The 14,669-nt window shown below is 32.8% G+C and overlaps 1 protein-coding gene across 1 annotated transcript in view; it reads right to left on the bottom strand.

Annotated features, from left to right (window-relative positions):
• The window catches only part of LOC129265373 (uncharacterized), a 61,650-nt gene continuing 46,981 nt past the window's right edge, over positions 1-14,669 (bottom strand). The window contains exons 15-18 of the mRNA XM_064102253.1: positions 10,356-10,500; positions 8,235-8,384; positions 6,747-6,840; positions 1-5,724 (exon numbers count right to left, since the gene is read on the bottom strand). Coding sequence (XP_063958323.1) covers positions 5,686-5,724; positions 6,747-6,840; positions 8,235-8,384; positions 10,356-10,500 — 428 coding nt within the window. The 3' untranslated portion in view covers positions 1-5,685. The remainder of the gene's footprint in view (positions 5,725-6,746; positions 6,841-8,234; positions 8,385-10,355; positions 10,501-14,669) is intronic.

Here is a 14,669-nt window from a genome sequence, read left to right as displayed (position 1 = left end):
TTAGATTAAATTTCCATAATTTATTGCTCTCTTTGTATATATACCATTCTTAAAATCATTTGCATGATACAAAGTCATATAGCTACCATTGTCTATCATTCTAACTTAATCATGGATAAAATCCTACAATCGTCAGCACTGTAATAATCTACAAATGCAATTCACAAGGGATATCAAATATCCATACTGATTTCTGTATCAATACGGTAGACGCTAAAGCTGTATACCGTTGTGAAAATTAACATGACTGTTTGAAAATAATTAATTCAAACAAACGCCTACTGGTCCAGACTAAGTTTAACAAATCCCACTTGACGAAGAGAATATATTAAAATTTCATATACTTACATTAAAAAAAGTATAGCATATGAATCTTGACCCTACTACAGCAGGGTTCCCTTTTAGTGACAGTAAACATTTTCTTAGGAATGTAATGAAATATCAGAGCAATGGGAACCATGATAGTTGTGAGAGAATGTGAGAATATAATTACATTAAGAGAAAGGAAAAGATAAAACATGATATACAATAGAAAGACTGAATTCCCTCCAGGGGATTGGAAAGAGAAATCGTTGCTTCTTTTCTGCACAAGATCCACAAATAGATAGCGCATGAACATGCTGATTTTTTCTCAACTCTGATTACAGAGAGTTATTCCAATAGAAGACTCAATTGTCATGACTGTTACAATTGCCCAATTCCCAAGTGCAATGCAATTATTCTTACACTTGAAGCTCCAAGCTGGTATGCATGAATGACACCATGAAGTCTCATGTACTTTATTTTTCCATATCAGCACATTCCGATGCCTCGCAAAATCTTACGTTTTTACCTTCTGTCCCGAAATCAACTCAAATCAGTGTCGCATTGAATGTATCAAAAATGTGAAGTTCATTCGTCCATAAAAACACTTGCAAGAACGAAAATGGGAAGGATGATAAGATAAAAAAGAATGACAAAGAAAAGGATAAGGAAGACATGGAAGACAAGATACTATCATAATATAACATTCGGTTTGTATTGTGCATTGAAATGCTTATGTAAATTGCAATATACATGCAACTTTTCTAATCATATTGAGATCATGTCAATAGTTGATTAAAGCTTTGGTACATTTTTTTTTTATTTCTCAATGCTTTTCGGCATCAGGTAGAGTATGGAAAAGCAATTAATTTTGAATATCATTTCAGATTTTCAGTCATCTACATGCAGGTGAGAGAATGAAAAACTGGTTATTACTCCCAACTCTTTTCATGAACTTGTTTCATTGATTTTTTACAATGATCAGCATACCAAACTTGCAGTGCAGAATAGACTTCTAATGCAAGTAATTAGGTTTATCCAACATTGTACAAGCAATGAATACAAACATAATATGGCAATGGGAATGCACCATAAAGCTTTCAACACATGCTGGATTTTGATTAATCCATAAACTCAATTCAAACAAAGCTGGTAAATAGAGCAAATACTAGATCACATATAATTGTTCTCACAGATCTGACATTTCAGTATTTTTATACAAAGAGCGGAGAGTTGATCGTCTTATGGCAATACTAAGTTGGTAAAATACTCTTCATGGCAGACCAATGACCTTCATAGTACCTTAGTAAATCATTATACCAAATTGGCAATACAATGCATGCAACCGGCAACCTGATTTGAAAAGAGTTGGTCATTGAATATATACATATTGAGATGCAATACAAAAGATTTGAAGGTTTATATGAGCTGTGAGAGACATGAAGCAGAAAGATCGGCAGATCAATGTACAACTGAAGAAGCACATTTGACAAAGGTCCCTTTCAGTTTTACATAAAAATTGGAATGTCTTTTTGGTAGTACTTTTATAAATTAAATCATAAACCCAGTTAATGTCATGGAATGGTCATGAAAACCTTTATTGAGGATAATGACAATGTTTCATATGTTCTTCACTGCAATAATCCAAGTTATCTTTTTTTCATTACAATGCCTTTTCAAACACTGCACATTGCTCATGCATTTTGTAATAACATAATTTTAGCATGCAATGGAATGGCGTTTTTAATGTTATATCAACACAGAATTGGGCTTTATGCTGAATTGTAATCTATATCCTTTTCTACTTATTTTTTATATGTTTTTTATTGCATTTCTTTTTACCTGTTTGGAAATAAAAAGAAAACAAACCACCTCCCTCCAAGTTCAGAAACCTGGCCATTTTACTTGTTCTTCTGTAAAAACATACCTTTCAAAACCAAACAAGATTTGTTGGTATTAGGAGACATAATTAACACAACACTTGTGCAAAACAAAAAAGATATGTTCAAGATATATACTACAGTATACACATATTTTCAAATATAAATATAAAAGCAAGAAATCTAGTTAAGTATCATCAGCCTAGTTTAATGAATTTCAACCTATTTTTGTACACATTTTGAAATAGCACAGATATAACTATCATCACTCCAAAACTTCAAAAATATAACATGAGTAAATAATATAGCCATATTATAAGTTGAGGACATATTTTAAGCTAGATGTACATGCATGAATACAAATATCAATAAGTGTACACTTTACATTATAATATACACATAAGACTTACAATCAGAATATATGCAAAAGAAAGAAAACAAAACATTTCTATTGAGATGTATATCAAAGAAGAGTTGAAAAAAAGGGGATAAGTCATTGACTTCAGCCTTTTGAATACAAATTGTGAAAGACAGAAGTTTCATGCAATTTTTGTTTTTTTATGAATAATTAGAAAATATAACTATAAGAGAGAAAGTTTACAATTTGGGAGCAATTTTAAGTCAACCACACTGCAAACATACACATTTGATATCTCTCATGAAACAAAGAAACTGATACTTTATATTGATCAATAGACAGTACTGCTTTAACTATAGCTTACAATTAGCATATTCCCTAATAAATTTAAGTACCATTATGTAAAGCACGCTTAAAATGAAAGGAAAATTTATTGCACTACACGTAGAGATGAAAAGAGAAAGTATGTGTCTGATTATTATTTACAAATACACATTCATGAATCTCCATTTGTCAAGTTAATTTCAAGTGACATTTGAGATTAAGTGATAACATTTTTACCATATTACCTCTCTCTCTCTGTAGGCACAAATAATATAAATGCAGTCAATAGAGGGCAGCAGAGGTTTTTATGTAATGATACAACAGCTATTTATATATAAACATATGAGAAGGAACTCAAATAGATTTCAGAAATGAATGGACATAGAAAGAAAGAGAGAGAGAGAGAGAGAGAGAGAGAGAGAGAGAGAGAATGAGAGAGAGAGGGGGGAATGGATGGAAATGTAAAAGGATAAGACTGGATTCACAATAATTTTCTACTGACATTTGCAACATTCTCTAAATGTCATTAGTTAATCCTCTGATACAATATATGAATGATATACCTTTGAAAACATAATTTATTAAGTCCATTGCTTCAGTCATCAACCATGTGTCTTTATCTGCCGATTTGTCTGCCAATATTATCTGCATAGATTTCTAAAGATTTATTTGTTCAGCTATACATCACACACAAAACAATCAGTTGATTTTAGTAACAATGGAAGCCAATGTGGTGCATAATCAATAGGAGCATAGTATCAAAAGAACAAGTGGATCACAAGAAAACACAAATACAAGAAGAAACCAAAGAAATTAAAGGCAAAAGGAACAAAAGGAAGGATATTAAGAGGCTTCTATATCAAATGTGTCACAAATACAAACGCAAAATAGAAAAAAAAAGTGTTTCAGAATAATAAAATGACAATATACAAAAGTCAATGCAAAAGTATATTATAGCCCAAGTTCACAGTGGATGTTAAATCATCTGACTGGGTTGTTGTAAGTGTGCACACAAACACATACACTGTATTAGATTGTTCTTTAAGTGTGACTATGGTAAATGTGTGCTCACTTTGGCATAAGTTTAGTGTGTTAACAAGCCTCGGTATGAGTTAAAAATCTCTATGGTCTAAGCATCTATTGTGAATTTGGGCCTACAAATTTTGTTTTGTAACTATTTTGACAATAATTTTACCTCTGATATCTAAATAAAATCGAATAGGTCTACAATACTGTACATTTTTATTGCTATGAATAAAATGCAACCACAATATTCTGGTATTGTTACACGTTCTCAATTAACTGAATGTTCAATTCAATAATCATGTATATGTAAACCTATAACTACACAATTTTCTTAAATTTTCTATAAGGATGTTTTTTATTTAAAAAAATGAAGAAAAAACAAATCTTGATGTTTACTTGTTGAAAACTTATCAATTTCAGACTTGTAATAGTAAAAGAAGCGGGCACTTAAAAGTGGGCAAACCCCCTGAATAAAACAAAGAGATATGGAGAAGACAAAGATATCCAATAAATAAAAAAATACATGAATTAATTTTATACCTGAATTGTTTTGTTAAATGATGTCAAGTTAGTTTAAAGAATGACTTAACAAAATTTTGCATTTTCAGCATTGTTTATTGAAAAAAAAATGTGTCCAAGCACAAGTACAAAAAGGGCATCTGAACCCATTAAATACTGTATCCTGGGATTTCAAAAGTCTTTGTAGTAGGAAACTATGATTCCAGCAGGCAATGGTTTAAATAACCTTGAACATCTCATCCAGTTTTTGAATTGACCACATGATCAGTAGGTGAGATCTTTTGGTACAACAAAAAACACAATGACAAATCATTCTGCAAGTCTTTGACTTGCAGGCTTTCCAAATTCATTATGACAATGTCCTCTCCATAAATAAATATTTTACATAATTTCTTTTTGTTACGATGTAGTACTGCAGTAGGAATACACAAACTAATGGCTCAAATCAGCTAACCTCTATGGAAAGAATACAAGATTATGGGAATGTATTGGTGATACAAGAAACAGGTTTCAAACTTCCAAGAAATTCATGCATCACTCCTTATTATTATTTAATGTAAGTATCAGTATTATGAAAACCTGGCTCTTATTTCACAGAAGTTGCAAGAAATCCAACCAATCTCAACTATAGCAGGCAAAGAATTTTGTATTCTTCTTGAAATCTTTTTTAGAACCAATTGCATTATAAAATTGTCACACAAAGTAGCATGCTGATTTGTAAAAAAAAATGTCACAGAGAGAACATTTTGAAAGAACGAAGACATGCTTAACGATGCCAATGCCGACTTTCATAATTCAGTTTGATTGGATCGATGACAACTTTTGTAATGGAAGGTCTCCATACTATAACCCTGTAAAATCCATTGGAATTTTTTTCCCCTTTTCAATGAAACATGCACAATATGAATTCATGTATACTGTATAAATGGGTATCCAAAAAAACATTGCCTTTTATTGTATGTGCAAAGAACCAATACTAACAAACTTACTGACAAACAATACAAATGTATTCTATAAACTTCTATTCATTATACGGCCTAAAGGTAACAATAATCCAGCCAGTAAGTTTAAATAAAGTTCAATAAGAATACTTTCAAGCCACTCAAAAGCCATACAAACTCCTAAGCTCATTACATTACCATCTTCAGCTGGTCTAATTGGGAATCCATAAAAATATGATTACTAAATTAAATCCATACATCATTCCCTGAGTTAGGTATAGAAGTTCAATCCCTGTCTCCTGAATCCATCAAAGGATGAGAATATAACCCTCACCTATAATTTCACTGAAGCTGATTTGCTCAATCTTGCTTTCTGTAAGTAGAGTAAAAACAAATAAACAAAATAAAAATAATGAGACAGGTGGGGGCACTATCTCTCAAGAAAAAAAAATGATACATTACTATTTGGGACAACCTAACCAATGTTTGAAGTTGGTCGGCCCTATAATTAAAATAATTAATGCCACACCCTCAAAATCATACAAAATGTAACATTTGCATTTAACATCTTTCATCCAATGCTAGAATATGTTTTTAGTAGGAAAATAATCACTAAAATCCTTGACTTAGCAAATGCAACTGAAATGCCCCAAAAGTTATATTAAAAGCAATGTGAAAACTTTTCAAAATATATTTTCCTTATCTCTCTCATTTTTCATTCCAGATAGAAAATAACATATTATTGAAAAACTAATTTGATGAAAGAAAGCTGCTTGAAATAACCCATGGTCATATATGGGTTAAAGTAGTAGTTTGATAGTAGTTTGAATCAAGTTTGAATCAAGTTTGAATCAAGTGCAAAAGGAAATATTGCAATGGACTGGGAACGAAAACCTAAAGCCATCATCATCATCACCATCAAGAACATCACCATTATGAGCATCATCATCATTATCATCATCATCATCATCATCATCATGAGCCATCATCATCACCATCCTCCTCCTCCTCATCATAATTATCATCATCATCATAGTCAACATTACTACAATTTGTATCATTATTTCAATTGCCGTTATTATCATTATCATGATCACATCACCACCATAATTACTGATGGGGAATTAAAACTATCAATTATATACATTGATCTTTTATCTTGCATCAAATAAATGAAAATGCTTTATGCATCATTGATACCAATGTGTGCATGTGCTTAAAAAAAATAAAAATAGAAATAAAAATAAAGTTCAGGATGAAAGGATTCTCAAGATTTTTTGTAAATCAATGAACTAATGCCATACAGAGGATAATAAAGCTCCAATACACAGACATGGTATTTTCATCATCCTTAAACGTTGAATTACAGATGAAAAATTGAAGAGAAAATCTTACCAGTCCACCGGCCTTTTTTATCCCTGTTTTTATTGGAGCAGCTTTCCTCCATTCTTCCTGTTTCTGACGTACAAACTCCTGATTTTCAAGTAACCTAAGAAAGAAAAAATAAAGTTGACAAATGTTTTCACTCACATGAAGGGACATATATCAATCTCTTAGTATCTATTGATAAATCAATTACCTGAATGAATTAAAATAGGGTGGTGGATAGAATCCTACTGTTTAAAGTACATTTAACATGAATCAAAGAACTGGTGTTTGCTGAAGAATTATGGAATGGCCCAAAAGATAACAAGATTACTCAATTCTGCTGAAAGTAGTATGCACTGCACACAGATAAGCATGTACAGACTACAACCAGTTTGTTGGCTTAAATGATTCAGTTATTTTTGTTTTATTTGAAGGAAGGCACCGAAACAGCAACCCTTTGCACTTGGCCAATTTTTTTTTATCATATCTTTCCTATGTATCAAGAAAAAATTCAATCTCTCACAATGAGTATTCCTATCATCAATCCCAACTTTTGTGTGTTGGAGGGGGCAGCCTGAAATTTCAATCAGTTTCTGAACACCCTTTTAGGCCAAACAAGGGTTGATAATAGATGAGAAGGATAAACAGAGCAAGATATATTGACTGAGACATATCATAGAGAGAGAAAAATAGAGAGAGGGAGGGGGGCAGGGTGGGGGACAGTGAGGAGATGTTTGCTGACCAGTGTTTAATTGCAGTAGCAGATTTTGCTGCACGATTAAAAGTTATTCAGTGGTTACCACATTTCCATCAACACAGTCTTCTGACATTGTCATGCGTACAAACTAACAGGTTTCTCTTGTGATGAACTTAAATCAATTGACATATCCGTCAATAAGAAAGCTCTCGTCTCCACTGCCACTAACTACTCTACATGTGATAATGACGTCAACATATGACCTCTTCTTGTCCAACCCTAGCACAATTAAACTATCTTGACCCTAGCCTATCCAATTTTGATTTTCTTTTTTAAATAATCATAAAACCATATTTTGAACTCTCAATGACTGTCTGCATTTGTGGTTAGATATCATAAGAGAAGAAAAATGTCACTTTTGCAGTGGAGGTAATATTGCAATAATTAGTCGTCAGATGCTATATAAAAAATTGTGGTCTACGGGTTAAATCAAAATCAAATTTTGGCTAAGATTTTTTTATTGTTGTAAAATAATATTGGTACAACAATTAATGAATAAGAGAGAAACCAAAATCAGTGCAAAGAACTATGATTATGGAGTATGCCTACAAGTATAATTCAACTTGGATACAAACCTAAATGTGCTACTTTAATATAGATGTCTAAATGTAAAAGACAAGTTTTAAGTTTTGTGTCAGAGCAGGAAACCAACAGAACACTAAAATAAATATAACTTTCTGATCAACTTTATTTTGAATTGTCTTTCATACAATTTACTTCATACGTAGTGCTGTCATAGTTGCAATTATATATCTTACTTTTTCTTAGCAGCCACCTTTTGTTCCTTCTTCCATAGATCCTTGAAGTCTCTACATAGAGGGGTCCATAGACTGAAGAAATAGGCTGGGGTTACCTCATTGTCACTTTGTTTGGGTTTCACACAGAACCACTCTGTTAATTCATGGAACCTGGATGAAAAATCATAACAGCATATGATCAATTACATGTTATTACTGACACTATATATTCTTACTGGAGTGAGAATGCTAAATTTAATCTTCCAATTAAAAATATTAAAAGTTGAAGAACAAACCAAGAGGAAGAGGATAAAGAGAAAAGGAAAAGAAAAGGGTAGTAGAGAAATAGGAATGGGATGAGAAAAAGAAAGAAGACGAAGAGGATGAGAAATAAGAATAGGACGAGAATAAGAAAGATAAAATGGGAAGAGGAAGAGAAAAGGAAGAGGTAGAGATTTAATAGGGTGAGAACAAGAAAGGAGAAAGAGCAAGAGAAAGGGTAAAATGAAGAGAAAGAGAAAGAAAGAATGTAAACGGGAAATAAAGGTGAGAAGTTAGAAGGGGAAAACAAATCACAAAAAAGAAGAATAACCAACAGAGGAAGGAGGTTGGGAAAAGGAAGAAGAGTCAGAGGAAGAGATAGAAATGTAAGGTAAGGTATAGGAGAAAAGACAAGAAGAATAAAGGAACATTAAAAGAAGAATGAAGAGGATAAAATGAGAGAAAAGGGAGAAAAAGAGAAAGAAAAAAAAGAAAGTTAAACAGTAATAAAACTCTGATTGATTGATTGATTTTATTCATATATGAAGAGCTCAGTTGCAAAAGGGGTTAGATCCATTTTTCATCAAATTTGATGTTTTGTCTCAATGAAAATAGACTTTTTAGTAGCTCTACAAGGTGATACCAAAGAAAAGTTGAATTTCCCATTAAAAAGTGAACAAAAATGGCAAAGAAAATCACTTCTTTTTCAAAAGGGGTTGGATCCATTTCAGTTTGGTTGCAAAAGGGGTTGATCCACAAATAATTTTTTGGAAAAGAATATTTAGAAAATATGAAGACTTTTATACCCAATTTTATGTTCACATGTTAGGGTATCATGAAAATGTAGTTTTACATAAGAATATTGCAATATGGGAGAATAAAAAAAAATGATTTTCTTGGAGCGGATCTAACTCCCTTTGCAACCAAACTCTTTTGAAGAGCTCATTTGTCAAAAGGGGTCAGTCTAAAACCCTATAGATTTTTAGTCACTCTGATGATTATTATTTATCTTATTTATTGGAATATACACATAATATTAATCAGCAGCAGAGCTGAATGGGTCAATTTAATAAAACTCTGATTTATTTCATTTTATCAATACAAAGTAAAAACAAAACGAAACAAACATAACATGTACAGTAAATATAATTTTTGGCTTTTTTGATACCAAAGAAAATTTGAAAGTCATATTAAAACTTGAATAAAAGTGGCAAATAAAAATCATGTTTTTATTCAAAAGGGATTGGATTCATTTTAGTTTGCTAGCAAAATGGGTTAGATCCACAATGATAATTTAAAAAAATATATATTAAAGAAAATTGAAGACAGGTAGATTTCTTTTATACCCAATTTCATGTTCACATGATAGGGTAGTACATCATGACAAATTAGTTTCTCATAATAATATTGCAATATGGGAGAATAAAAAAACATGATTTTTCTCGGAGTGGTCCAAAGTGAATCTAACCCCTTTTGCAACCAAACTCTTCATATATACATCACTGTCAACATTGCATAACTTTTGTCATTGGTAAAATCACAAAGATAACATATATACATGAGAGGATCATCATAAGCTCTAAGATCCTGAGAACAATTTCCAAGAAATATATATATTTATCAAACTTGCCCCTAATTATCAAGCTTCTGATTGTGTATGCCTGATTTTGTGTTTGGATCATTCTCATAAAGTATATACTTTTGAGTACTGCCACTTGATGGCTTCAAGGAAACGTTGTCCTTTATCCAGTGCTGATATTAATAAGGAAGCTCTATATTTTGAGTTGATGAGTTCATAAATAATCCCAGTTTTCCTGAAACATTTAAAAACCGTTTGGGGCAAAGCTAAATAATGATATGCTATTTTCCAGCCCATCTTACTTCTTCTTTGTATCAGATAATCTTCTGCTCTCCTTGCTGATATCTTCCAAAGCTCCACTCATGAAGGAAGCCATGTTGTCACTGAAGGGCTGCCGATGTTCGTCACTTGAATTCTTTCGAACCGACTCCGCTTTGGTTTCACAACCTGAAAAAATACAGATATTTTCTCTTTGGTCAGCTATAATAGTCAGCAGATAATCTTCTTCCTTTGGTATAATTTTTTTTTTGAGAATTAATATCATTCATTCAAATAGTGGTGTTCAAACATATCTATCATCACTTCAATAGATAGTATTTATGTGAGAAGATTTCAACCTTAAGGGATTCCTAAAAAAAATGCAGCTCCCAATTTCGGGGTATGCATAAATAGAAATGTGAAGAATTGTGCAAAACACAATAGAAACATTTGATTTGAATACATGATGCATTATTTGAATATATGAGACAAAGTAGATATCAATGGGCCACCACAAAAATGATGATAGTTTGCCATAAAATAGCGGAAAATAGCTGCTGAACAAATTCAGATACATGCACCATAACTCTGGTGGCAGTTTAGTAACACACAAACATAGTTTCTCAGAGTCCATTTTCATAAAACAAGATCAGACCAGATGAAGGAAATAACACCGGATATAAACCATGGATAAAAATACCACTTGCCGCTACAACCAAAGCCAAACCAACGGGGTGTAAGTGGCAAATGACTCCAGAGCTATATTTTTTAATTTATTTTATTTATCTTTTTAATGTGAGACCAATGTCCCTTCGGCTAGAATTCCTGGAAGCTCTCAGGTTCTAGATGCTCTCTGCTGCAATCTGAGTGAATCTGAAGGGTCATTCCTCCTTATATTTAATCATATTTTATGTGTAACTCTGATGCATTTTGGAAGTAAAAAATGAATGAACTAGGCTTGTAAGAATTTAAAACAACATTAATTCAAGCCACTTAAGTTGAAGTCTTGTTCACACCAGCATCAATATCACATCAGTGTAGTCAAATGAAAAAACTTGCACTGGCAGTCAAAGCCATTAGCCAAAACTGCACTTGCCCCCAATGCAGCCCAGCCGTCCAGCGAGAGTGAGCTACCTAACATCGCGAGTCTGCTGTTGTTTATATCTTCTGACTTATTTGCAGTGGGATCAAAAGGAAAGACAGCAAATTATTTACGAAGCCAGAATTTACGGTAAAAAAGAGAGGTTAATTGGAAGATCTGACAATGCTGGAAAACTGGCATCCCTACAAACCTTTGAGAATATGTAAGCACGAACCAACATATCTTGAGTATTGGTAAGTGCTACACCCTCAGCTATTCAAACGGGTGTCACAACCCTCAAAGTTGCTGCCCCAGGTAACCAATCATTGATTCAATTAAAAAGGTACATTACAGGTATGAGTAGTAAGGGTGTTTGATGAATCCATTCAATAATAGGATGTTCTCTACGAATTCTACATTGGAATCATCACCATATTTGTACATCCCAGCCATGGCGTAATTTCCTTCAGCAAGAAATTTTTCCACATTGTGCTGCACTCAACCCAGGTGAGGCAATTGGGTACCCGGCAGGATTAATTCATTGAATGCACTGAGCGCTGAAAGACAGCTAGATCTGGTTAAGTTGGGCAAACATTAATTTCTTTGTATTGAATTTAAATCGTACTTGGTTCATAATAATTTCTTTTGTGCATTCTATTTTTTATATATTATCTATATTGTTGTGGAAATAAAATGATTTGATTTGATGAACTCACCAAAAGCATAAATAATTCCTTACAGCCAGAATATATATGTATAAAATCCTGTTTCTCACACACAAAGGCTTTCCCAAGTCAGATGAGAGTGAACTTTGTCTTCAATAATAAGATTCCTTTCATTAAGCTTTCTACAATCATAATGGTATTTAAACATCATCCATCTGAAACCGTAGTTTCCTGAGTATTCCTAATTATTTGATTAAAAGAAATCTGCATATAATGGTACGAAATTGAAAAAAAAAACAATAGAAGGAATGTACTATGATAATAATACTGAAGGTCACACGGGCCTAACTACAACTGGCAGGCAAAAGATATTCATTCGAGCCAACCCATAGCTCAATTTTTAAATTTGATATTGCTGACTGACAAAATGAATGAATATGATTGACAATCTAACACTGATTCTAGGGAGGGTACCTACTTAACTTCCTTTTTCCAAATCGGAAAGATATATCACTACTTTGAAACTATTTTTTTACTGGCGGAAGAATTAGGGCCATTTTACTCTCTCAAGCGATGAATTTGATCCCATCAGGTGTAGTCTTCATAAATGCTGATTTATTTTTAAAATGAGCTGGTCGAGGTACCCTTTTCTGGTCAGATATTGAATGTCAGACATTTATCCTATCCACTGGTAGTAAACATTCAACCCTCGAATTTCATCCTTATTTTTTATGAATTCTTTTTAAGTGCCACATTAACACACGAGTCTATGGGAAATGGATTAGGCCTGTGATACCTATAATGAGAGTCCATCCCAGTGTGGCAACCTGTCTGCTGCCCTCTCTGGTCTAAAGGATTGGTGAAGGTGGGGATAGTCCAAGAGAAATTTTTTTGTATACTGATCTGATAACAGGAAAAAGGTGCCTGTTTAGGACTGTTTGTCATGAGGATACATATCTCACTACACAGATAATGCGAGTGCCGAGAGCCGGAGGTGAAATTTCTTTATATTCTGACCTGTAAGCTTGATATTCTATGCATTTTTGGTACCAATGATTAAGATGGGTATCTAAAAAACAATAGATGCGAGCGCGAAGCGCGAGCTAAAAATTTTGATATTTTGATCAGAAAAAAATTGAGTTTAATGGACGTTTTAAATTAAGAACAAGATATATATCCAACAAAAGATTATTGCAAATCGAACCGCGAGTTATTTTGAGGCTTAGAACTGAAAACGGGACATTCTATTCACCTATTAATCAAGAAAAGTATGGGTTTTTGCTACAGAAATGATGCGAGCGCGAAGCGGGAGCTGAAAATTTTTATATTCCAATCTGAAAAGCGGACATTTTGAGCATGATTTTAAATAAAGAACGAGTTGTGTATTTCGATCTCGCTTGCTGATTTCTGTGTAACATTACAATCTTATTTTTTTTTTTACACATGCGGAATTATTGGGGGGGGGGCAAAACGATATGTTTGCCCCCCCAATATTTTCATTGGTGGGGCGATCGCCCCCCCTGCCCCCCCAGGATCGACGCCTCTGCATATTATGTATTATAAGCCGACATTCCTGGTCTCGTCATAAACAATGATATATTTGACATTATGAATGACATCTTGGACTGTATTTGCCCATTTGAACTAATACTTGTTGTACATGACCTTGTACAAAAATAAATCATTCCTCTTGAAAATGCTGACTTCAGTGATTGTGATCTATGATTCTGAAAACCCAGACCAAAGGATTGCCATTTTTTCCTTCTTACTCCTTTACTCCTCCCATGTTTATAAATGGTCTTTATTAATTATTTCTTGTTACAGCTTTATAAGGCTATATATTTCTTGATATTACCCCCCATTCCCATAAGTCATCTTTGATATACTTTTTGCATTAATCATGTATATTAGACTTTTTTTTTAATTTGATCTTTTGGGCCTAATCATGTGATGAAAAGTGACCCATATTAATACCAAATTAATATACACCATAGTGAGAATAATCACCAGAGAGTGTTTATATTTCACTGTTTTTTTGTTGTTGCTTATGTAGGTCTATGGTAACACAGCATTTATTATTTCTTTATGAATAGTGAAAGAAATGACTTTGAACTTTGAACAGACATTGCAAGGGATAACACAGACTCGCCTTTCTAGGGCAGAATGCAACACTATTGCTACATACAGTTGAGGTCAAAAGTTTATACAATAGAAAGAAAGTTTTTCTCAAATTTTCATCATCTTGGTTGCCTATATAATCATATTTCTTAGTAAACTGCATGTCTACTTATATTCTTCTCATACAGTATATATGGTATATTGAAATGTATTTATTGTGGGTCATATTTTGACTTTCTTGAAAAATCACATATATTCTAGTATCATGTATGAATGTAAACATTAATTATACAAGAAGACATAGTGGAATTAAGCAGGAAATCAAATTGTTTAGGAAACTAAAGATGGGGGAATTTGTTGAAAAAAAAATTATACTAGACATATAGATGTATAAAACTTTTGAGCCCAGCTGTACAATTCTTGCTGCTGTTCATTAAAATCTTCTTGCTGCTGTTCATTAACACTCTTCTTGTTGCTGTTCATTAAATCTCTTC

The sequence above is a fragment of the Lytechinus pictus genome, chromosome 7, assembly GCF_037042905.1.
Source record: "Lytechinus pictus isolate F3 Inbred chromosome 7, Lp3.0, whole genome shotgun sequence".
Classification (NCBI taxonomy): Eukaryota; Metazoa; Echinodermata; class Echinoidea; order Temnopleuroida; family Toxopneustidae; genus Lytechinus; species Lytechinus pictus.
This window is presented reverse-complemented; position numbering and strand designations above follow the sequence as displayed.